This window comes from Argopecten irradians, chromosome 2 (assembly GCF_041381155.1).
Source record: "Argopecten irradians isolate NY chromosome 2, Ai_NY, whole genome shotgun sequence".
In the NCBI taxonomy this organism is placed as follows: Eukaryota; Metazoa; Mollusca; class Bivalvia; order Pectinida; family Pectinidae; genus Argopecten; species Argopecten irradians.
The window spans coordinates 30,366,179-30,391,564 of NC_091135.1; the positions used below are offsets into that span (position 1 = coordinate 30,366,179).

The 25,386-nt window shown below is 34.7% G+C and overlaps 1 protein-coding gene across 3 annotated transcripts in view; it reads left to right on the plus strand.

Moving 5' to 3' along the window:
• LOC138315103 (adenylate cyclase type 2-like) overlaps nucleotides 1-25,386 on the plus strand; it is a 57,206-nt gene that overhangs the window by 14,258 nt on the left and 17,562 nt on the right. Inside the window, exons 1-6 of one of the 3 annotated variants that reach the window (XM_069255846.1) lie at nucleotides 2,448-3,079; nucleotides 16,084-16,230; nucleotides 18,337-18,477; nucleotides 19,868-20,224; nucleotides 20,807-20,956; nucleotides 21,321-21,451. In XM_069255846.1, the coding sequence (XP_069111947.1) occupies nucleotides 16,111-16,230; nucleotides 18,337-18,477; nucleotides 19,868-20,224; nucleotides 20,807-20,956; nucleotides 21,321-21,451 (899 nt within the window). In that variant the 5' untranslated portion in view covers nucleotides 2,448-3,079; nucleotides 16,084-16,110. Of the gene's footprint in view, nucleotides 1-2,447; nucleotides 3,080-10,202; nucleotides 10,368-16,083; nucleotides 16,231-18,336; nucleotides 18,478-19,867; nucleotides 20,225-20,806; nucleotides 20,957-21,320; nucleotides 21,452-25,386 lie in introns of those variants that run through there. The other 2 variants (XM_069255848.1, XM_069255847.1) reach the window with 2 other exon arrangements.

Here is a 25,386-nt window from a genome sequence, read left to right on the forward strand (position 1 = left end):
ATCAGTGTAGCAAATAAAGATATTTAGAAAGGCGTGTTTATTCATTTATTTGGCTGATTGGAATTTAACACAATTGAGCGGCCGACAATCAACACACATCCAACTCATTGGCCTGCATACAACTCACGGAATACCTTATAGAATAACAAATCTGTTTTCGTCGTGATTCCGTGAAATGTAAAAATACAACTAGATTACTCTCATTAAACCAAGTTAATTAGATCTTTAATGGGTAAAATTCATTACGAATGTTGACTCGTCATTTGATAAGAACAAGTAAAGTGTAATTTTGTATCGCATATCAAAAATTGTAAATAACGTGTCTTTGCTAAGTACTTGCTAATTTGAGAAGTACAGATTCCTGTGTACTTACTTTATAATTTACGTGTACTTAATTTGGAGGTACAAGTAGTACGTACACAACGCATCCCTTTCACAAGCTGCTTTGTGTAAACTAAATGGTATCTTCGAAAGCAGGTCTAATAAACTTCTAATGACATTGTTTCCATAAGAGAATAATTTCCTCTGCGAATAGTTTTTTTTTCTTAGTTATTAGCAAAACTTATTTAATTGAACACTTCACTAATACATAACAAGGTAAGATTTCTTATACAGAGGACTATACACCATATCTGTCCGGAAGTAAATATCACCATACCAGAATTGATATTTCACACATCATTAAACACATTAGTCACCATAATTAATGACTGCGTGTCTATGTGCCAAAAGTTGTCATTTTAATAAATATTATGATGTCTTAAATATTCAGCCACGCGACGTCATTGCGTCAATACGTCATCAAGGTGGGACAAATATGTGGGTAGATCTCGTCATTCTAAATCTATGTCCTTTAAGCGTTCGTTTGAAAGTGGTCACAGGAGCATTCCTCTTTGAGGTATATCAGGTTAAGTAACAGGACATATTTACAGGAACGACTTATATCTCTCAATAACATTCCGATAGTAATGAGTGGACATTTGTGTAGCTGTTAGTCTCTAAGCATTCATGTAGCATGACTAGCGTTTCATACAAACAGGAAGTAGTCAGACAATATTAACATGCTCAAGGTCACTGACATTATCAACTTCCTTGATTTCAATGCTGTTACACATCAACAAAGCAAGAAACAGTGCGTTACAATGATCAAATTCGTGGTCATTAAGTCCGACTGCATATTTCGTATTTGGTACTCGTATTTAAGAGGTGACTATATCCGCTAAACGCAATAGCAATTGCTTATATGGATATGTATATTAAAAGAAAACAGAATATATCAAGTATGTAAAGGATACATACTATAATTCAGTACATAATGTTGTGTGAAATGATTATAAGTACTATAACAACAACTTGTAAAATATATTAGAACGGATTGGTTAAATTAGGTAAAACGATTAACATTGTGAAAACTGGCATGAAGAATAATGTATAACAGTCATAAAAGAGACGGCTGGTACTCTTGGATACCTGTTCTCGTGTGAGTTTAATGTCATTGACCTCGATCAATTCATTTGTACGAAAAAGGTGGTCATGAGCCCCAGGATCACTTCCGGGTACCCGATATGTGGGCATGGCTCGGCCTTTTCTGACCCGCTCCTATACGGCTAACATATCGATTTCGTACCAAGAATCATTTTTTAAAAATCGGCCAAGCATTTCAACAATCAAACAGTATCTATAGCTTTTCTTTTGATAATATGTTGGATTAATGGTATTCATTTGTAGGGTAATAAGTCATACTGCGATATCCTGTACTCGATTGATTGTGATTACGTACATTCGATCAAGGGCTGCCAGTCATAGTGACTTGATAGTGTGTGCAGATTTCAAAGTGTTAGATGTCTGTTCCTTAGTGTATTTGTAGTTACATATACATTGTACATTAGACTGTTTTTATGTAAATAAATTAATAAATTGATGTCACAAATGTTTAGCACTTTACTTTGTCTAAGAATTTCTTAATTAATTCATCGAACTTTCCCTTAATCCCTACCCGTGCACTTGCAAAACTGTAAGAAATTTGGATAATGCATGACAAATGCACAACAATAATAATCCTCTGCTTAATGGAAATGTCTCCCTAAAACGACAATGATAGTCAACAGGCGTTAAACAGTATACATGTATTACATGAATGGATCGGTTAATTGCACAATAATGATCCTAATTAGCCTCACAGGACAAGGCGATGACCTGGTCAGTTTGACCTCGCCTCTAGTTAATTCCTTTTTTATATACCTACATGTGCATACATGTATTAATTATACAATTAACAATGGTATTTAATTAATCCGTTTAGATGTACATGCATACTGTGTGAAGTGGCTATGGTAATTCAGGTCGGCCTACACACGTATATTGTACACCAATGCAGTGTATAAACGACTGAATGCTTATGTAATTAATATGCAATGGTCAGTGAGCTTATTAGTTTTGCTGTACAGTGAAACACAGGCGTCACGTTTTAAATATGGAGCTACTATATATATATATGTACATGCATACATAAGGAACCTTTCTGTATACTGACTCCACGTGGAGCTATATTTGGAGACACCTGTCTCCAATAAAGGTTTGATACTCTGACTGTTGCTGACGGTTTCTATTCGCCAACGCTTGTTTATTTATGGAAGAAATGTGAATTTGACATATATATCTATAGACTTTAAGAAATTAGAACTTGTGACATACAAATCACGCAAGCCTACGGCGATTGTACATGTATATATATACTACCTATGTACATGTACTATGGTGATTCGGGAATCCAGGATGGTATTTTTGGTTGATTAGGACGACATGTCCCTCGGAGGACAGAGATTATCGGATATTATATACAGGTATGTCATCCGCCGTTCCAGTCTTTCCGGATTTAATTCAGCATTCCGACTCAGTGTTTAGTGTGATAACCATCTGCATGTACAGCAGCTTTTAAATGTTTCCAGGTTTGAAGGCCTGAATTGAGTATTTTTACAGAACTGTGCAAACTTCACCGTGAGGATATTTCATAATATCGTGTTTATCTGAAAAAAAACGTGGAAAGTTTCTTTATTTGGGATATATGATCATTGTTGTGGTAAGTAGATTCTATATATCTATTTAATATGATATGTATTTAGTCATAAAGATACATATATACACTTTAGAATGCAAACTATGTCCTGTAGTATACGCTACATGTAGTTACACGTGCCTCCCCAGAATCTTAAGTGTTTTAAAAGGTTACGACATTCTGCAAAGTAATGTATCTCCATTTATATACATTTTCCTTTTGTTCTGGCCAGGTAAAACAACTCACTTGTGTGTATTATGTAAATCATCCTAAAAAAAATAAACTTTTTAAGTTCTATGTCTCATTGTAAACATTTAGCTGGTAAACTCAAAATGAGCAAAGTTGTGTTGTATATTTTCCCCTGTGGCAACTGGTGGTAATTTACTTAATCATATGCATATTACTTAAACAGCCTGGAGAATTATGTCATTTGAGGTCGTAACATAAAAATTCTGAATACATAAATAAAGAACCCACTTAACACACTACAGAAGGAGAGTTAGGAGAGAGCATGAAATTTGTGATGCATGAGATCAATATTATTGTGGTGAAGTTATCAACATGTAAATTGTTTTATCATTATCAATAGATGTTTTCGAACCCTCCCTCCATTTCAGCTTATTTCTCTGTTTACGAGCCCCCTTATTTCTGTTTATTTCTCTCTTTTTACGAGCCCCCTTATCTCTATTTATTTCTCTCTTTTTACGAGCCCTCTTATCTCAGCTTATTTTTCTCTTTGTTTACGAGCCCCCTTATTTCTGTTTATTTCTCTCTTTTTACGAGCCCCCTTATCTCTGTTTATTTCTCTCTTTTTACGAGCCCTCTTATCTCAGCTTATTTTTCTCTTTGTTTACGAGCCCCTTATCTCAGCTTATTTCTCTCTTTGTTTACGAGCCCCTTATCTCAGCTTATTTCTCTCTTTGTTTACGAGCCCTCTTATCTCAGCTTATTTCTCTCTTTGTTTACGAGCCCCTTATCTCAGCTTATTTCTCTCTTTGTTTACGAGCCCCTTATCTCAGCTTATTTCTCTCTTTGTTTACGAGCCCCCTTATCTCAGCTTATTTCTCTCTTTGTTTACGAGCCCCTTATCTCAGCTTATTTTTCTCTTTGTTTACGAGCCCCTTATCTCAGCTTATTTCTCTGTTTGTTTACGAGCCCCCTTATTTCTGTTTATTTCTCTCTTTTTACGAGCCCCCTTATCTCTGTTTATTTCTCTCTTTGTTTACGAGCCCTCTTATCTCAGCTTATTTCTCTCTCTGTTTACGAGCCCCTTATATCAGCTTATTTCTCTCATTGTTTACGAGCCCCTTATCTCAGCTTATTTCTCTCTTTGTTTACGAGCCCTCTTATCTCGGCTTATTTCTCTCTTTGTTTACGAGCCCCTTATCTCAGCTTATTTCTCTCTTTGTTTACGAGCCCCTTATCTCAGCTTATTTTTCTCTTTGTTTACGAGCCCCTTATCTCAGATTAATTCTCTTTTAACTAGAACCACATATCATTTCGTCTAATACAGTATATAGCGTTTGATTGCCAATAACACGAGGGTTCACATTTTATCTATCACGCCATTCGTTTCAACTTTAAATATATATCTATAGTTGAAACTGCCACATACAGCTGTAGCTATAATGTTTCCCCACACATGTATTTCTTTAATTCAAAGTTGTATCTGTTATCGTAATAGTCGTATGTACATTTTACGTAGCTAAAATATGAGATTGACACTTATCAATAATCGCGTGAGTATGTAACACCGGTTTCTAAGGTTTCTGATTGCTTGTCATATGATATTGAAAAAAAAAATCTGCATTTGTCTCATTTGATTATTTTTAACCTAGCGAGTGAGGTTAGAATCCCGACATGGAGGTGGAATGATCAGATGGGTCACATGTGTTTTCTCCGAACACTCTGGTTTCATCCAAGACCCCCATGCCCTTACGTTCGGGATATAGAAAAAGATAATATGTAAGCTCAGCAATGCTTTATCACAGTAGGCCATCTTTTCCATAAAGTGTACTCGTCGAATGCTTAGGTTTTAGTTTGATAAGTTTTACTTTAACAGCCATGGTCATGCCAGGTTGATAAGTAGAGAAACGCCAAGGAACCTGGAGAAAAACCACCGTTGTATGACCTTTACGTGAACTAGATATACGTACGTGTACAGTGTAACAATTTTTTCTGTTTCGATCTCACAAAGTTGCCATGTTATGTTCCTCGCCTTAGATTGTCTCCCCTTTGTATCCTTTTCTAAATGATTGTTTTAAAATGATGGAGCTTTCCATTACTTATTGTCTTTGATCCAAGCATCCCAAACCACCGGTGTTTATCGTTGTGACGAAACTTGCTGTATACTTGCATAGAAACAACACGCGACCAGTGGTTAATGTAAGCATAGCCTCTATTGTATACATTGACGCTTTAAACGTTAGGGAGCTTCTAGAGTACTCAAAATCTGTAAGATCCGTTTGGTTAAAGTTCAAAGGTTAGAGATCATAATTCATTTCTCACAATAATGCAATATTGAACACAAAGTCGATGGCATCCATTCTTGACGTGTCAACAGTTTGAAGAAACAGATATTTTGGGTTTTTTCAACTCTTTTGATATCAATGTCATGGTTTTAATTTTTTTCCATATCTCTAAATTTTTCCATAGTTGTGATTACCATATCAGATCTAACCACAAGCGTTTGACGTTGACATTTTTCTCTATATATAGTGAGACAAAAATGTCTATAGAGCCAAAAGCCTTTGATTTGGTTAGCACACCCAGGTATCTGTCAATGTAGTATTATATGCACCAGGGGTTTAAAACTTGTAATGATATAAATCGCTATGTATGTCGATATTAATTCAATCCTGTAAATCCACTGTTCACGTCTACAGCAGATGGATCATGTATCGTCACTGACGTAGTACGATGGTGTCAGGTGCGCGTGATTGGGATATCTTACAAGGAAGTGAAATTACCAGGAAACAAACTTAAATTATTTAGTAATTCTAAAAAACACAGTGTCTCGTATCTCTGGTCCTTAAAAGTGTACTACATGTATATTAATAAATGTACATCATCACCGCCAGTTGTCAATATCATAACTAACCCCACTATATCTGTATATCAGACCCCTGTAATACAATGTTAGGTATATATACACATACACTGTCACTATATATCAGACTCCTGTAATACAATGTTAGGTATAAATACACATACACTGTAACTATATCTCAGACCCCTGTAATACAATGTTAGGTATAAATACACACACACTGTAACTATATCTCAGGCCCCTGTAATACAATGTTAGGTATAAATACACATACACTGTAACTATATCTCAGGCCCCTGTAATACATTGTTAGGTATAAATACACATACACTGTAACTATATCTCAGGCCCCTGTAATACATTGTTAGGTATAAATACACACACATTGTAACTATATACCAAACCCCTGTAATACAATGTTGGGTATAAATACACATACACTGTAACTGTAACTATATCCCAAACCCCTGTAATACAATGTAAGGTCTAAATACACATACATTGTAACTATATCCCAAACCCCTGTAATACGATATAAGGTCTAAATACACATACATTGTAACTATATATCAGGCCCCTGTAATACAATGTTAGGTATAAATACACATACACTGAAACTATATCTCAGGCCCCTGTAATACAATGTTAGGTATAAATACACATACACTGTAACTATATCTCAGGCCCCTGTAATACAATGTTAGGTATAAATACACATACACTGTAACTATATCTCAGTCCCCTGTAATACAATGTAAGGTTTAAATACACATTCACTGTAACTATATCTCAGGCCCCTGTAATACAATGTTAGGTATAAATACACATACACTGTAACTATATCTCAGGCCCCTGTAATACATTGTTAGGTATAAATACACACACATTGTAACTATATCCCAAACCCCTGTAATACAATGTTGGGTATAAATACACATACACTGTAACTGTAAATATATCCCAAACCCCTGTAATACGATGTAAGGTCTAAATACACATACATTGTAATTATATATCAGGCCCCTGTAATACAATGTTAGATATCAATACATATACACTGTAACTATATATCAGACCCCTAAAATACAATGTTAGGTCTAAATACACATACACTGTAACTATATCTCAGGCCCCTGTAATACAATGTTAGGTATAAATACACACACACTGTAACCATATATCAGGCCCCTGTAATACAATGTTAGGTTTAAATACACACACACTGTAACTATATCTCAGGCCCCTGTAATACAATGTTAGGTATAAATACACACATTTACTGTAACTATATCTCAGGTCCCTGTAATAGAATGTTAGGTTTAAATACACATACGCTGTAACTATATCTCAGGCCCCTGTAATACAATGTTAGGTATAAATACACACACACTGTAACCATATATCAGGCCCCTGTAATACAATGTTAGGTTTAAATACACACACACACTGTAACTATATATCAGGCCCCTGTAATACAATGTTAGGTATAAATACACATTTACTGTAACTATATCTCAGGTCCCTGTAATAGAATGTTAGGTTTAAATACACATACGCTGTAACTATATCTCAGGCCCCTGTAATACAATGTTAGGTATAAATACGCACACACTGTAACCATATATCAGGCCCCTGTAATACAATGTTAGGTTTAAATACACACACACTGTAACTATATCTCAGGCCCCTGTAATACAATGTTAGGTATAAATACACATTTAACTGTAACTATATCTCAGGCCTCTGTAATACATTGTTAGGTATAAATACACATACACTGTAACTATATCGAAGACTCCTGTAATACAATGTTAGGTATAAATACACATACACTATAACTATATCGAAGACTCCTGTAATACAATGTTAGGTATAAATACACATACACTAAAACTATATCGAAGACTCCTGTAATACAATGTTAGGTATAAATACACATACACTATAACTATATCGAAGACTCCTGTAATACAATGTTAGGTATAAATACACATATACTGTAACTATATCTCAGGCCTCTGTAATACATTGTTAGGTATAAATACACATACACTGTAACTATATCGAAGACTCCTGTAATACAATGTTAGGTATAAATACACATACACTATAACTATATCGAAGACTCCTGTAATACAATGTTAGGTATAAATACACATACACTATAACTATATCGAAGACTCCTGTAATACAATGTTAGGTATAAATACACATACACTATAACTATATCGAAGACTCCTGTAATACAATGTTAGGTATAAATACACATATACTGTAACTATATATCAGGCCTCTGTAATACATTGTTAGGTATCAATACACATACACTGTAACTATATCGAAGACTCCTGTAATACAATGTTAGGTATAAATACACATACACTATAACTATATCGTAGACTCCTGTAATACAATGTTAGGTATAAATACACTGTAACTATATCCCAGACTCCTGTAATACGATATAAGGTCTAAATACACATACACTGTAACTATATATCAGACCCCTGTAATACAATGTTAGATATAAATACACATACACTGTAACTATATCTCATGCCCCTGTAATACAATGTTAGGTATAAATACACACACACTGTAACCATATATCAGGCCCCTGTAATACAATGTTAGGTCTCAATACACATACACTGTAACTATATCTCAGACCCCTGTAATGAAATGTAAGGTTTAAATACACATACGCTGTAACTATCTTATCTTATTTATGTAAATAAGATACCTAATTAATGTATTTACAATGTATACTGTGACATGAAATTTGTGCTGGCATGGATTGGAGTAAAATGAACTGATACTAGATTTAATTTTGACAATATAGACAAGTGCAAAATGAGAAGCTCCAAATATATATTTGTCAAATAAACTCTGGTGATATTACATAATATATAATAACACAATCATTAATTATCAATGGAAGCAATAGAAGTGTCACAGCCATCACCTTTATTTATAGAATCTACCTGTATTCTGACAGATACAGTAACACATTGAAACTGTCAAGCGTGATTCTGTCTTGACGTTTTAATTAAGAATATATTAATTGGCTTCATTACATATGTACTTCGAAATCTTAATCAATAGCAAAACATAGGAAGAATGACTGAATGTATTTTTAAGAATGTCGCGTGGTGTTGAAAAGTATCTTATATATATATACCTCATCACATTTATAAATCACTTATTTATCATGGAACGTATGGTCTCGTTGTAGTCCTCGCTATCTAGAATACGTTCGTTTCGTCCCTTTGACGGGCGCTAGGTTATAATTGTTTATGCATTTTTTTACTGAGTAAGAAAGTTAACTAAACAAAACCATGATGTGTCACAGTGTACTGTATTATACAGATAACCCACTGCCAAATGTCCTAGCGACTCGTGAAACTTGCAACATGGCTCATATCTATTTTCATGAATATGTATGTTATACCAAATCAATATAAAAAATATCAACAAGGAGTCAATAAAAAGATAAACCTATTAAAATATCCTAATGTATTACATGAACTAATTAATCTTAAAAATATATACATGAATACTACACGAAGTACTAAATAGAGGTGTTCGTCGAAAGACAAATTCTCTTATTCAACGTGTATATAACAGCTATATATAATGCAGTCGTGTAGAGTTCCCGGGTTGGAATCCTAATTATATAAATGGAAATTTGCTGTAAATATTTATAAGAATTTAGAAATTCATTACATTTATAAGGATACTTTCAAAAGCATCGTTTTATTTCTTGTCGAGGACAATACCGTCACTGGATTGGGAATACATAATGTATGCACTGTTGGTTATGTCAAACATTTAGTAAATAGATAGAAACAAGTCCTGGGGTCCATGCCATAGTATAGATTTGTATATTGATTGAAAATCCAATTAAAACATGCGTCCTATTACAAATACATTTGTACAGTACATATCATTAGGTTATCCATTACCTGTCGTATATATCTAGATCATCAGTTATACAATATATTGTTATATACACTCATCTACAAAAGGTTATAGTCGGATTTAACGCTACGTACTCGGGTCGCGTGCCATTTTATTTTTTATTTGATGGACATCTAAAGGCTAATTTTAGAACACTAAACCGCTGTCTACGTCACAAGCCCCTGGTCATTGTTCAAAACACTTACATGTGTCCCTGGGTCAGCATCATAAATATAAGTAGGACACAGGTGCACGGATTTACCTTGCAGTGAAACACTTATCCCGGTTAGTAAATCGATCAAGGTAAGTTATCAGATCTGATAATGCTTGTTTTTGTTAAAGTTTGTAGTAGATTTTTACATTTTATGTACATGACTTAATGTACTTTAATGACAATATGGGGTGTTTTATCATATAGACAGTAGACACACGTTACATTTGATACATGTAAATACTGGTGACTTTATTGGATTATGGATACGGTTTATCTAAAACTGTTTTTTGTTCAATGGATTTGATTTTATCTAATATTTGTGATTTTATTGGATATGATTTATCCTAAATTGGTGGCTTTTTTGGATATGATTTATCTGAACTCGGTCGCTTTATTGGATATAATTTATCTAAATTGGTGGCTTTATTGGATATGATTTATCTAAACTCGGTCGCTTTATTGGATATAATTTATCTAAATTGGTGACTTCATTGGATATGTTTTTTCTATTGATCGCTGTATTCTATCTTGTTGGCTTTAACAGCGGATGTGTTGATTTTTATTTTGAAAATGTAATATACAATTTCAATTACTTTGATGGAAATAAAAAAGACATTTTGAACCATTGTTATTTCTTCTAAAATGATACCATGCGTTTTTCTTAGCTGATCTTAGCTTGAAGTACCACGGGCACTTCAATAAAAAAGTAGTGTGTACATATATAACTAAAGTACAATTTACATGTAGCTACAGCCTTGTGAATCATTTATTAATTATTTTATTTAGTGTTTGATATTTTGACATTTTTTTCCTGTTTTAATGGAATGAATTGTAGTTTAAATTCATTTACATCATTGAACGGACCAGGGACACGCTACCGTACGTACAATTAATAAAATTAAACTTGGGATCCGACAAGACTACCACGCTTCATGAGTTCATTAGGCACTCATGCTAATACATGACGTGGCGCTAATTAGGACAGTATCAGTAACAGTATTAATATTAAAACTTAAACAGGACAAGGGGAGATAATTATAATGTTATACTACCCACCTACTAATCTACATCTTGGTGGTAAACCTGACAAGTCGTTCGCGGTTAGGATACATAAGTGAACATATATGCAATGTACAACACTATAAAGACTAGACACGAGGTCACTGTCCATGTCTAAAGTTTAAAAATGGACCTACATTGATAAAACTTCCATAAATAGTAAGATTTTATATTTAATTCAACGATTTGATGACGAGACACTAATAAATAACATGAACAGGTGATCAAAGACACCGACATCTTGTAAAAAGTTCATTTACATCACCGATTAAAGTACAGAATCTCAACACGGCTTGGTCCAAAATATGATAAACATAGTCTGACGGGTATTTCACTTTACGTCCTGGAATTCTTTCCAATAGTATTTCGCATTCTAAATGAATTATAAAGTTTGTACCCATTCATCAGTTTATACTGCAAATGGCTTAATTTCCAACTCCTGTTTTTCGATACATTGTATTTAAAGGTACATAACTTTACCGAGACGACATTTAATTTTTTAAATGTAACTGTGAGACGAAACCAATAATTTTTGTAGAGTCCCAAAAATTATTAGCTTACCTTAAATACTCCACTGATCATAACTTTCTGGACATTTCTAAATAATAGGCAAATTAAATGTTAATTTCAATAACGCGGGTCGACTTATGTTTCCCATCGTCGTCCTAATTACCACGCATTAATTGACAATCACTACGCCCTACAACAATACGTATAGATTTACATACGGAATTTGTATTTGGTTGGTAAAGACGTTTTGACGTTATGATTGTTAAGTGGGGTTTTTTTGAAAACATTTAAATACATGGGACTTGTCACATTGTTGCTTGAGATGAGTCAGTCTACATCTTTTTTAAGGTATTTTAAAATCCGCTATGAGTTACAGGTACATGTACATTTATTTTATTGACTTGCATTTGTTGAAAGGTGTTTTATAATCCGACATGGTTGTCTCATTCCTAGCTTAGGGGACAATTCACATAAATTACCCGAGATGTTTTGATACACATTTTTATTCCTTTTTTGACAAGCCTAAATACTCTAATCTGTCTTGTCTCTGGGAGCCGCGCTTTATTAGGCACGGGCTCGGTTTATGGGGGTCGTAATTCACCCGGTGTTTTGGAACCGTCGGTGTGCCCGGGGGTTGCTGTCGTCGCTGACTACTTCAATCAGACCGCTGTCATTAAGTCTGATCTAGTCTATGTTAGCAATGTATTACATTAACTAAATTATACAGACACGTACGTTAATTAAGCCTAATTAGTAATCAAATGATTTTATGAATATGGACCTAGTTAGCCTCTCAATTAAGTTTTTATAAGTTAATTTCGAGGTTTTAATGCTAGGCTTTAAAGTATAGCACACCATATTCGTTATCACATTAATTAAAGAAAAATTTGAACGTTCACAAACGGTTAGAGACCCAATACGTTTCCGAATTAAACATAGTTGTAAAAAATATAATAATAACATAAGAACATATCATATCATGAAACTAATCGATGAATTTAGGAAAGGAAGTAAGACGGATATATGTTAATTTCGCGTAAAGTTTGTTTGTTTGAGTTTTACGGCCCATAAAGGAAATAACTAGCTTGTTATAATGTTATCTACTGTACAATAGATTTATGGCTTATCAGATATTATATAAAATCCATGACGGGGTTTTTTTTCGAAAAAAAGGAAAAAAAGCTGTGATTATTACGGTGACTAATCTATCCCCGAAAAGACGAAAATTGAATATCTTAATTAAATCTTAACAAATTTTCGCCAAGAAAAGACGAAAAGTCAAACACGGAAAGACACCCTAATTAGCGCCTTTAATTTTCGTCTTTTCGCATCTTTTCGGGGCCACAAGACGAGAATCAAGAATCATAAATTTCGTCTTTTCGCCTCGAAAAAACGAAAATTAACAAACCTTAAGTTTCGTCTTTTCGCCCAAAAAATACGAAAATTTAGGGCGCTTATTAGCGTGCATGTCTTTTCGTGTTTTATTTTTCGTCTTTTCGCCACGAAAACACGAGATACGGTTAAAACGAAATGGCACAAATCAGCCATAGGTTATACTTACGCATGAAAACAAAATGAAGTCTGTGTATATATTTTACAAAAAAGTCTACTTTTAATCATATTGCGACCAGCAATGACGTAGTCGAGATACATCTACCAAGTCATTTTTTTTTCAATTTTACTTGTAACGAACATCAGCCCACAAAAGAACAACTGCCGTCGTCATTTGTAACGTCGCTTCTGATTGGCTAATGTAAAGACGTAATGATTTCATAGAGAAAAAAAGAGTCCCAACATGATATTAGAATTTCATAAGAGTAGAGATTTTCTATATAGTAAATTGAACTATATGCATAAGGATAAATTTGAATAGATTATAGAACGAAGATAAAAAAATCAACTCATTAAAAACAAGTCCTTAAATAATGACACAACTATATTTTAGAATTTCATAATGTGCCCGACTCGACTGACCTACTTACGAGGTAAAACATTATTTGAAAGACGGACATATTTAAAATATTTGGCCTCCTTTAGCTGAAATAAAAGTCTTTTAATTAATGTTGTAGTATAAAGAGTATGCGATCAATGGCTTGAAATAAAAGCTGCATTTTTGACTCGGTTCAGAGAGAAAAAAAAAATCATAACCCTCGCCGAAATACATCTGATATTTTAAGAAACACTGGTTATGACCATATACTTCTCTCTGCATCCTACCTGCTTTGTGAAACATTACATTCTCTGTTTCACCATTATCTAATCATACATTGGAATTAAAAACAATTACTAAACACATGTAACATCATTTGAACGGTTTTATTAATATGAACAAAATCACAAGAAAACAACATTAAATCGTATCTATAACGTGAGATAGAATAATGATATAACTGACTTTGTTGACGTAGTTTTTCGTTACATCGATATCGCCTTGGTGTTAGTGTTACCCTGCCTAATCCACTATTATCTACGATACTCATATACCATATACACGTATTATTGATCTGCGTGTCAAACGAAGTTCAACTCTGTTATAAAAATATTCTATATTAATAGTTTATATTGCCTTCGTGATCCGTTGGTGTTTGGAACTATCGATAGTAACTTTAATGTGTAAAAGATCACTATACCAACAAATGTTATTTCTGAGTGTGTGGTTAACAAACTAATTCAGCAGTGTTGTCAATGTTAAATTGAACTATCATACTATTGCAATTCTAAGTCGCCAAGCTACGCATGTAAGAATACAAAGGAACCAAAATAGTTTTCGTCTTACATTGTACTTATATCATACAAACCAATATAAGCCGTCTTTTTTTCTGATGTATTATTTCAAAAACATTTGATGATAGCTTTCGTACGAAAATTGTGACAAATGGATTTTTGTCTTTTCGAGGCTCTACTTTGTCTCTATGTAGCACACATAAATCGACGTCACGTCCAGTAAATGTACTGCTGAGACTGTTTCTATATAGTTTATGAGACAGGGTCACAAGCGGTCAGTCCACTACATGTACGTTTTGTGGTGCTTGCTATTTTGCGTTCTATAAAGAGGACTTGCCCGGGGAGGCTGGGTTCTATAAGAGGACAGAGACCCTCAGAGGGAGTGTTTTCTGTGAGGTTCGAGCTTAGAAGACACCTCCTCGGAGGGGTGTTTTCTGTGAGGTGCGAGACGTGACTTTTATAAGACAGGATAACGTGACTGTCCAGCGGGCGGAACACAAGGTGACGTGTATGTCACAAACACTTTACTGGACCGGCTGATGCTAACAAGATTAATGTGCGGTTTATTTCTGTATTTATATACGTTTTAGATATTATACAAACGAAGCAATGATGTGTTTATGTTACCACAGATATTTTGGGATGGAGACTGGGTTGGTGAGAGGAGAGGTGATGTGACAGAGTTCAGTAGGATCATAACTGTTCTTTACGTCTTTACATGATGTGACAGTGGAGTTATCTATATCTTTTATATTTACTGTAAATTCATCGTTACAGGTATACCATGCCAACATGTAAAATGATTGATGATATTTCTGTGCCTTTACTGAAAGAAAGCATAAATCCTAGTCAAAGAACATTTTAATTCGCGTTGTTTTTTGTTTGTATTATTTTACCGCGTTCGTAATGTGCACAACCAGGAACCATGTGATTGTTTGAGGATAATGAATAGTTCACATGACTTGTATTTTACAACAGGGAAAATAATTAAGGAGAACACATAGTTTATATATATTTTTCGGGGAATATTAGGTGTTGGTCTATAAATTGGCATAGGAGACCACGTGATCAATCAGTAAACCGTAATGACGTTTCACATGAACTTTGTACAGTTGCACAGTTGGCTTCTATGATAGTTTAGGAACTAGTCGCGGAGAACTTATTTTCGTGGCGGATTTTTGCCAGGAAACCATTATTACATAACAATCGATATGTCCGCATACTACTGCTCGTCCGCCGTAATTATACGTGATTGTATGTGGTGATGCTATTTTCATTACCAAAGCTGTATACTTTGCCAGTAGGCAGTGGCACTACAGGAGAAACGTCATTGATTCTTCTCATTGATCCCACACTATGTAACACAACGCAAGTTTTCACTGCACTCTGCACAGTTCAGAATATGAATGACTAAATTCCCAGCAACTGTACTTCATCCATCATTAAAATGGAGGTGGTAGAGTGGATACGGAGAGGTGGTGTAATAATGGTGTTTTCTTTGTTCGTCTGTAGGATTCTATGGATTAAAGGAAAGTAGGAATGTCCGGTCGGGCGACCTCCTATCTGTTCGGGCAGGCCCCACCCCCGGGCCAGTACGGGACGCCCTACCAACCCAACGTCAAGTCATCATGGGAGGAGATCTCACTAGCGCACATAAAGGTAAATCATTTATTCACGCTTTCATGATCATTACTTTGTTTGTTTGTTCGTTCTTCATTTTCCATTTATTATTCGTTTGTTCTTATACCACTAACTGGCAACTTATTTCAATATATTCACTGACAATCTTTATCTATTTATCAATTGACTTTATTATTCATATAATCTTATTTATTTATTTAACATTTATTTACCATTTATATACCATTTTATTCGTTTACTTATTTACTTTTCTCATTCATGAGGTGCATTATACCATTATTATTGCGCTCTTTTATACTCTACTTCTCGGCTAAGAACTCATGGTTGTAGAAGTAATTATGATGCTTTTCTGATTAACACGACATGCTGACTCCGAAAGTTCAATTAAACAACTTCCGCTGGGAAATCAGTGTTTAAACATAAACATTTTAGACGTGAATGCACGATGAACATTAAACTGTAACTATTAAATCACACAGGATTTTTTTTACTTTTAACCCACGATACAGTAAAATTATATCATTTTTAATTTGATGTAATAAATGATTGCTCCCCGTGGGACGATGATTGGTATATATTAATTAGTTAATTTTGTCGCCACCCCCGCTGTTGTACCTGATAGCTCCCGGCAAAGGACTTAACATCAGCTGAATGAAATTAATTATGGTAAAGATATAAAGGGGATATATTTAACGCGATTTGTTTTCTGTTTTGTACTTTCCTGATTACTTCGTGAAGGAAAATGTTTTGTTTTGAAATTTTGAAATATTGTTTTACTTTGCAATTAAGATCAGTTTCATATGAAAATTTGCTGATGAATTGGAAGATATTTCTATGTAAGGTTGACTGAATGGCACGTATTTGATGAAAAAAGTTGTTTGAAAAAGTTTCCTTTTTAACACAGAGGATCTGTACACTATACAAGCGTTGTATGATCTGATATTATATATGCTCTTTCTGCAATTCTCAATATGGTACTTGTAAAGCATTTCCAAAACGCTGAGTTTACCAGGGCGGTGCCCTAACATCTTTGTTCTTCTCGTTATTAACATGCACATCCATTGATGCTGTTGACATTTTAAAATTAATACAACCGATTTCCTTTTATAGAAAAATGACGTTTGATTATTTTTGCATGTTAATGAAACTCGTACATGTCATTTGAAAATGCTCCACCGCTGACAAATTATTTTGTTTTCTCTATTAAAAACAGGAGCAGCCGATTTAGTATTTTTCTTGCATTTTTAGCCTGTTACAAAAGTTACTTTCTTAACACCATTACCACCATTGAAAAGTTTAAGCTTCTAATTTATTTTATTCTAATATTAAAAATAATAAATTGCACCCCGATAAAAATCCATGGCAAAATATGTTCTATATAAAATGAAATTATGATTGCACATGAACCAAAAGTAAAATTATGATATTGATTATTTGATATTACTTTTTGTGTTAGTTAGTCATATATATACGATTAAACACTAATAATTGTTCAATTGCTGAGTATTAATTATGCTGTGTCAGCGGTGGAGTATCTGTAAGGAAAGGGAAAAAATGAAAAACTGAAAAGATAATTTGCGATCACACTGGAAGAGTATATCTCATTAAAACGATTTTCATTATTTTACAACAAGGACATAAGCATTGTACCTGCTATTTCCATTGAATGATCGTAAAATGCGGCTTAATTTGGAGTCATTTTCTTCCTAACTGACTTTATTTTCCTAACGTATCCTTTGAAACCGCCTTACTTAATTTATGATGGGGTTCTGTTCCCTGACTGAGTCATATCATCGTCTATAATGATGGTGATTTCTACTCCTGCTCAACGTTCAGAATGAAGGGAGTGTGACGACTGGTTTGCCCGTTATCGGTATAATGTGACCGGAACCGGTGTTCTACCTGGTGTCTGTGGTGACTTGCTTCAGTGAGATAGCACTATGAAATGGACAAGAGTTTCCACTCTTACAAAGAGATACAACATGAAGATACCACAGCCTCCTAAAACAGAAAGACACGCGAGAGACGGCTGTTCTAGAATGACTCTATCTGTTGATAGGACGTTGAACATAAAAAACCAAGCCTTCATTGTTTTACCGCCGTTATATATTTACCGTTGTATAGGAGACGTTCCGGAGCCTACAGATAGAGGATATGTACCAGTGTTACTGTGCCATGATGAAGAGGACACTGGTGGTGGCCCTCCTTACCTTGACCATCAGCGTCAGTATCAGTGTGATCGCCTATCATCTTGTTGTTTGTGAGGTAAGTTGTGTACACTGTTGGTATGTAGTACCACTACTAAATGACGTGGCACTGAATTTATCACAAATCAATACATCTCGCGTTTAATTATCACGAGTTATTTGTTTAATGATCAGGAGCTATTTTGCTGCGTTTTTAATTTTGCGAATTACAATTATCTTTTTTTTTCTTATGGTAGTTTTTCATTTCCACTTTCATTACATCTGCTACAGGATTTGACATCAGGCAAAGCCTATAAAAGCTATCGTCAAACAAAAGTGTGAAGCAATATATTAATTATAGATTTAAAATAACATACCGAAATATTTCATTTCAACTTTCATTACATATGCGAAAGGATTTGATATCAGGCAAAGTCTATATCAGCTTTCTGCAAACAAAATTATAAAACAACAAATTAATTATAAATTCACAATAACATTCAGAAATATTTAACAAAACGTATAAGACATGGTAGAGGAGGGCCACCAGACCCTAAGTTGTTTATAAGACTTTCTCCGAATTTCATTTATGGTTTAATTTTGCATACATTCTATGTGACCAGTGTGGTACTAAAAACTACAGAACTTGATTCAGGACTTACGAATGGGATTATTTCTTTACAAAATTTCATTGTCAAAGAGAATTAATGGAAAGTTCAAAAGATAGTTTTGATATATCGATTCAAATGTTAATGTCACCAGCTAACGCTAAAAGAGGATATACTATGTTTCTGATATAAAAGCATTGATATGAAATTGCGTGTAATTTCAATGTCTTCCATGACATCTGTCAACCCGGGTTTCACATGCTGCTACTGTGTTATTGCTGGCCAAACATGTTCCCATTCAGTCCACAAAGGGACACATCTGAGTATGCTTCGTATCCGCTGATCAAGTGAAACAGATAATAAGGATGCAATTTCACGGGAAAAAACAAATATTACAAATATCCTGTTAAAACTAGTCGCTTTTTCACAAGTAAAAATCTGTGAAAGTCAGTCCTCCGATGTCTTCTATGTGAAGGGGTCATGTCAACAAGACAAAGGCAATTGTTTGATGAGAATACCACATCGTAACGGCTTCTTCTGGACCTATCATACCCCAATTGAGCATGTTGAAGAATATGCACCATATTATCAAACATGTTGAATTAAATATAACTATATTTTCATTTCTGTTACATAAAACATAAATGCGTTTTCTCTGTTAGTCCGGGTAAGCAATGCTATCAATGGTAGGCTGATCTTTAGATATGGCGGAAATGAAACATTTATTACAAGAATTGACCACTTAATGTATGTTTCAATGAAAACTTTTCATCAATAAAAAAACACATTTTTAAGCTGTAAAAATAGACTTAATGATGGCAAACGTTCTGAGATTCCAATGTATTGTGTGGTTTGTTGCAGACGTTTAGCGATGCCACCACACAGGTCCACATTGCCACGCTGGGCTGTGGGGTGCTAGGCATGCTGGGCATCATGGTGGTGGTGGTGACTGAGAAACTCTACCTAAAGTGTCCCTCCGTCATATCCGTCATCACGTGGCTGCTCCTCCTCGCCGTCATCAACATCTACTACAACGTACCAGGTGCACACCGCGAACCTCCAGACGATATCGCTGTGGTCTTCTACACGACGCTCGTCTGCCACATGATGCTGCCTCTCTCTAAACGATGGTCCTTGTGTCTCGGTATTCTCACCACCATTCTAGAGACTGCTACTGTCGGCTTTCTCACTAAAGATAAAGATTTCTTATTTCCACAGGTAAATGGCTCATATCGCATTATCTACATATGTATTGATAAAAAACAATTTATCTATCGGTAAAATATCTATTAAACCTATATAATAACTTTGTTAATTAACATTGTTTAAAACCAACTCAAACGTATTCTAATATATTTGATTTGATTTAATTTAGATGTACATTTGTATTTTTAAATTATAATCTGTGACAAGACTCAATTTCTGCTGAATGAAACATTATTTGAAAATGTTGGTGGATAGAAGAATACATGGCCATTGTTTGAGATAAAAATATATCATTAGCTCGCCAGTTTTGTCTTTCTAAACCCTCACAAGATACAATAATTATCTAAAAGATAATGATCACTTTTTCTATTAGATGATTAATGTTAGGATTAGTTAATATTGACATTTTAACATGAACTGATATTTGAATTTCTTGCTTTATGCTAGCTGGATATTCTCATAAAAAGTTGAATTTACAGCATACTTGACTTTAGTCTAGTATTGTACTATAAAACCATTTATTTCCTATTGAGAGTGACCAGCAACTTTTAATAATCTTGTACGATTTAGATAAATACTGTGTTTGTCTGACAGATTGCATGTAACCTTGTGATCCTCCTTTGCGGTAACATGGTAGGTCTGTACCATAAATACCTAACGGATATCACCCACAGGAACACATTCCTAGAGGCTCGCAACTCCATCCAGTCTATGGTCAAGCTGGAACGGGAAAAACATCAACAGGTCAGTAATATAATGCCAATGTATTTATAGAGAATGTCAAGCTTTTGCTTAACTTGTCACATTTTGTGCTTTGTTAATGATTGCCTATATGAAAACGAAGAATAATGCAAAAGGAGTGGAACAAATAGCTTGCATAGAGTTCAGTACGGTCCACCCGGGTTTGATCCTTGATGGAGACATATAAGTCTGCTTATCATCCCTGTTTTTTTTTTACAAGATCCGATTGATGTTCTCGGTGCTCGAAGTCTCCCCGCTGTTTATATATGTATATTTCAATTTTACTTTTTTATTTATGAGACAATATTCAGATGGTTTCATTTGGTGCATGCTATGTTGCCCTATATTCAACTGATCCATCCCACAGGAGGAGTTGCTGAACAGTTGCATGCCGCCGGACCTTGTAGAAAAGATGAAGGAAGGAATCACCGTCCTCAGTAAGCGGCCAAAGCCCTCACCATTCCACGACCTGTATGTACAGCAGCATTCCAACATCAGGTAAATCACACCATTCCAATCCCACCTCTAAGATTACTATTGGAAAATCCAATAACACCATTCGAATCCCACTTCTAAGATTACTATAGAGATATCCAATAACACCATTCCAATCCCACTTCTAAGATTACTATAGGAATCTCCAATAACACCATTCCAATCCCACCTCTAAAATCACTATAGGGATATCCAATAACACCATTCCAATCTCACCTCTAAGATTACCATTGGAATATCCAATAACAACATTCCAATTCCACTTCTAAGATTACTATAGGAATATCCAATAACACCATTCCAATCCCACCTCTAAAATCACTATAGGGATATCCAATAACACCATTCCAATCCCACTTCTAAGATTACTATTGGAATATCCAATAACACCATTCCAATCCCACCTCTAAAATCACTATAGGGATATCCAATAACACCATTCCAATCCCACTTCTAAGATTACTATTGGAATATCCAATAACACCATTCCAATTCCACCTCTAAGATAACTATAGAGATATCCAATAACACCATTCCAATTCCACCTCTAAGATTATTATTGGAATATCCAATAACAACATTCCACTACCACCTCTAAAATTTCTATAGGAATATCCAATAACACCATTCTAATCCCACCTCTAAGATAACTATAGAGATATCCAATAACACCATTCCAATTCCACCTCTAAGATTACTATAGGGATATCCAATAACACCATTCCAATCCCACTTCTAAGATTACTATAGGGATATCCAATAACACCATTCCAATTCCACCTCTAAGATCATTATTGGAATATCCAATAACACCATTCCAATTCCACCTCTAAAATCACTATAGGGATATCCAATAACACCATTCCAATCCCACCTCTAACATTACTATTGAAATATCTGGTAACACCATTCTAATACCACCTCTAAAATCACTATAGGGATATCCAATAACACCATTCCAATCCCACCTCTAAAATCACTATAGGGATATCCAATAACACCATTCCAATCCCACCTCTAAGATTACTATAGGAATATCCAATAACACCATTCCAATCCCACCTCTAAAATCACTATAGGGATATCCAATAACACCATTCCAATCCCACCTCTAAGATTACTATTGGAATATCCAATAACACCATTCCAATCCCACCTCTAAGATTACCATTGGAATATCCAATAACAACATTCCACTACCACCTCTAAGATTTCTATAGGAATATCCAATAACAACATTCCACTACCACCTCTAAGATAACTATAGAGATATCCAATAACACCATTCCAATCCCACCTCTAAGATTACTATTGGAATATCCAATAACACCATTCCAATCCCACCTCTAAGATTACTATAGGGATATCCAATAACACCATTCCAATACCACCTCTAAGATTACTATAGGGATATCCAATAACACCATTCCAATACCACCTCTAAGATTACTATAGGGATATCCAATAACACCATTCCAATCCCACCTCTAAGATTACTATAGGGATATCCAATAACACCATTCCAATACCACCTCTAAGATTACTATTGGAATATCCAATAACACCATTCCAATCCCACCTCTAAGATTTCTATTTGAATATCCAATAACACCATTCCAATACCACCTCTAAGATTACTATAGGGATATTCAATAACACCATTCCAATCCCACCTCTAAGATTACTATTGGAATATCCAATAACACCATTCCAATACCACCTCTAAGATTACTATTGGAATATCCAATAACACCATTCCAATCCCACCTCTAAGATTACTATTGGAATATCCAATAACACCATTCCAATACCACCTCTAAGATTACTATTGGAATATCCAATAACACCATTCCAATCCCACCTCTAAGATTACCATTGGAATATCCAATAACACCATTCCAATCCCACCTCTAAGATTACCATTAGAATATCCAATAACACCATTCCAATCCCACCTCTAAGATTACTATTGGAATATCCAATAACACCATTCCAATCCCACCTCTAAGATTACTATAGGAATATCCAATAACACCATTCCAATCCCACTTCTAAGATTTCTATTGGAATATCCAATAACACCATTCCAATCCCACCTCTAAAATCACTATAGGGATATTCAATAACACCATTCCAATCCCACCTCTAAGATTACTATTGGAATATCCAATAACACCATTCCAATCCCACCTCTAAGATTACTATAGGGATATTCAATAACACCATTCCAATCCCACCTCTAAGATTACTATAGGAATATCCAATAACACCATTCCAATCCCACCTCTAAATTACTATAGGGATATCCAATAACACCATTCCAATCCCACCTCTAAGATTACTATAGGGATATCCAATAACACCATTCCAATCCCACTTCTAAGATTACTATAGGGATATCCAATAACACCATTCCAATCCCACCTCTAAGATAACTATTGGAATATCCAATAACACCATTCCAATCCCACCTCAAAGATTACTATTGGAATATCCAATAACACCATTCCAATCCCACCTCAAAGATTACTATTGGAATATCCAATAACACCATTCCAATCCCACCTCTAAGATTACTATAGGGATATTCAATAACACCATTCCAATCCCACCTCTAAGATTACTATAGGAATATCCAATAACACCATTCCAATCCCACCTCTAAGATTACTATAGGGATATCCAATAACACCATTCCAATCCCACCTCTAAGATTACTATAGGGATATCCAATAACACCATTCCAATCCCACTTCTAAGATTACTATAGGGATATCCAATAACACCATTCCAATCCCACCTCTAAGATAACTATTGGAATATCCAATAACACCATTCCAATCCCACCTCAAAGATTACTATTGGAATATCCAATAACACCATTCCAATCCCACCTCAAAGATTACTATTGGAATATCCAATAACACCATTCCAATCCCACCTCTAAGATTACTATTGGAATATCCAATAACACCATTCCAATCCCACCTCTAAGATTACTATTGGAATATCCAATAACACCATTCCAATCCCACCTCTAAGATTACTATTGGAATATTCCCATTCTGTCATATTCTGTTTTGTTACATCAATTTTTACGACTATGCGTGAATAAGTGATGCCTGATAGACAAATGACACTTAACTGGGTATCCACTTAAAATAGATCTTTTATGAAGAGTTTGTCTACTAAATATTTAGACTTTTTTTCTGTAGAAATTCACAAAACTAAAGCACAATTCTAATCTTTCCACGCTCTAGTGTCTGGGCGAAGGATTAGTTCAAATGCGTCTTTAGGTGTGTGTGGGTTTGTCATCATATGGACGCCAGGATGCAGACCCTTGTAAGTGGAGATAAATAAAGTTTGACCACACTATAGAGCTAGTCTAGCTTTAATGTCCTCATATATGGAACAATCAATATTTTACATGCCATTGATGAATCTGTACACGGCGAAAGGTTGTTATCCAGCCAACAGCCACTTTCTGGTTATAATCGCTCTTGGATAGCGTACCATGATCGCAAACAATATTAATTGTCACTACAATGCTTTTATCCGATATCTCATTTCAGTATTTTATTACATAGGTACATTTGGTCAGATATTGTTATTCACAATAGTAATCGAAGTGTTCACGAATTGACATCAACTGAAAAAAGACCAGGGAACGGGAGTCTGTATCAGACAACATGGGTTACTTAGGATATAGTAATGCATAAGTAACCATCAGTTGGTAATGAATCTGTTTTCTAGAGATAACCAGATTTATTTAGAACACATATTGGTTAATCTATCTTTCATTGTACTTTAACAGTCCCTTCTGGTTTTGTATTATAGACACTAAATAATGTGTATAGTCAGAATCATTTTGCCACATCAGACAACCAGTGGCCATCGCTAGCCATTCGGTTCCCTTTGCCTTTGACAGGTCCTGCTGT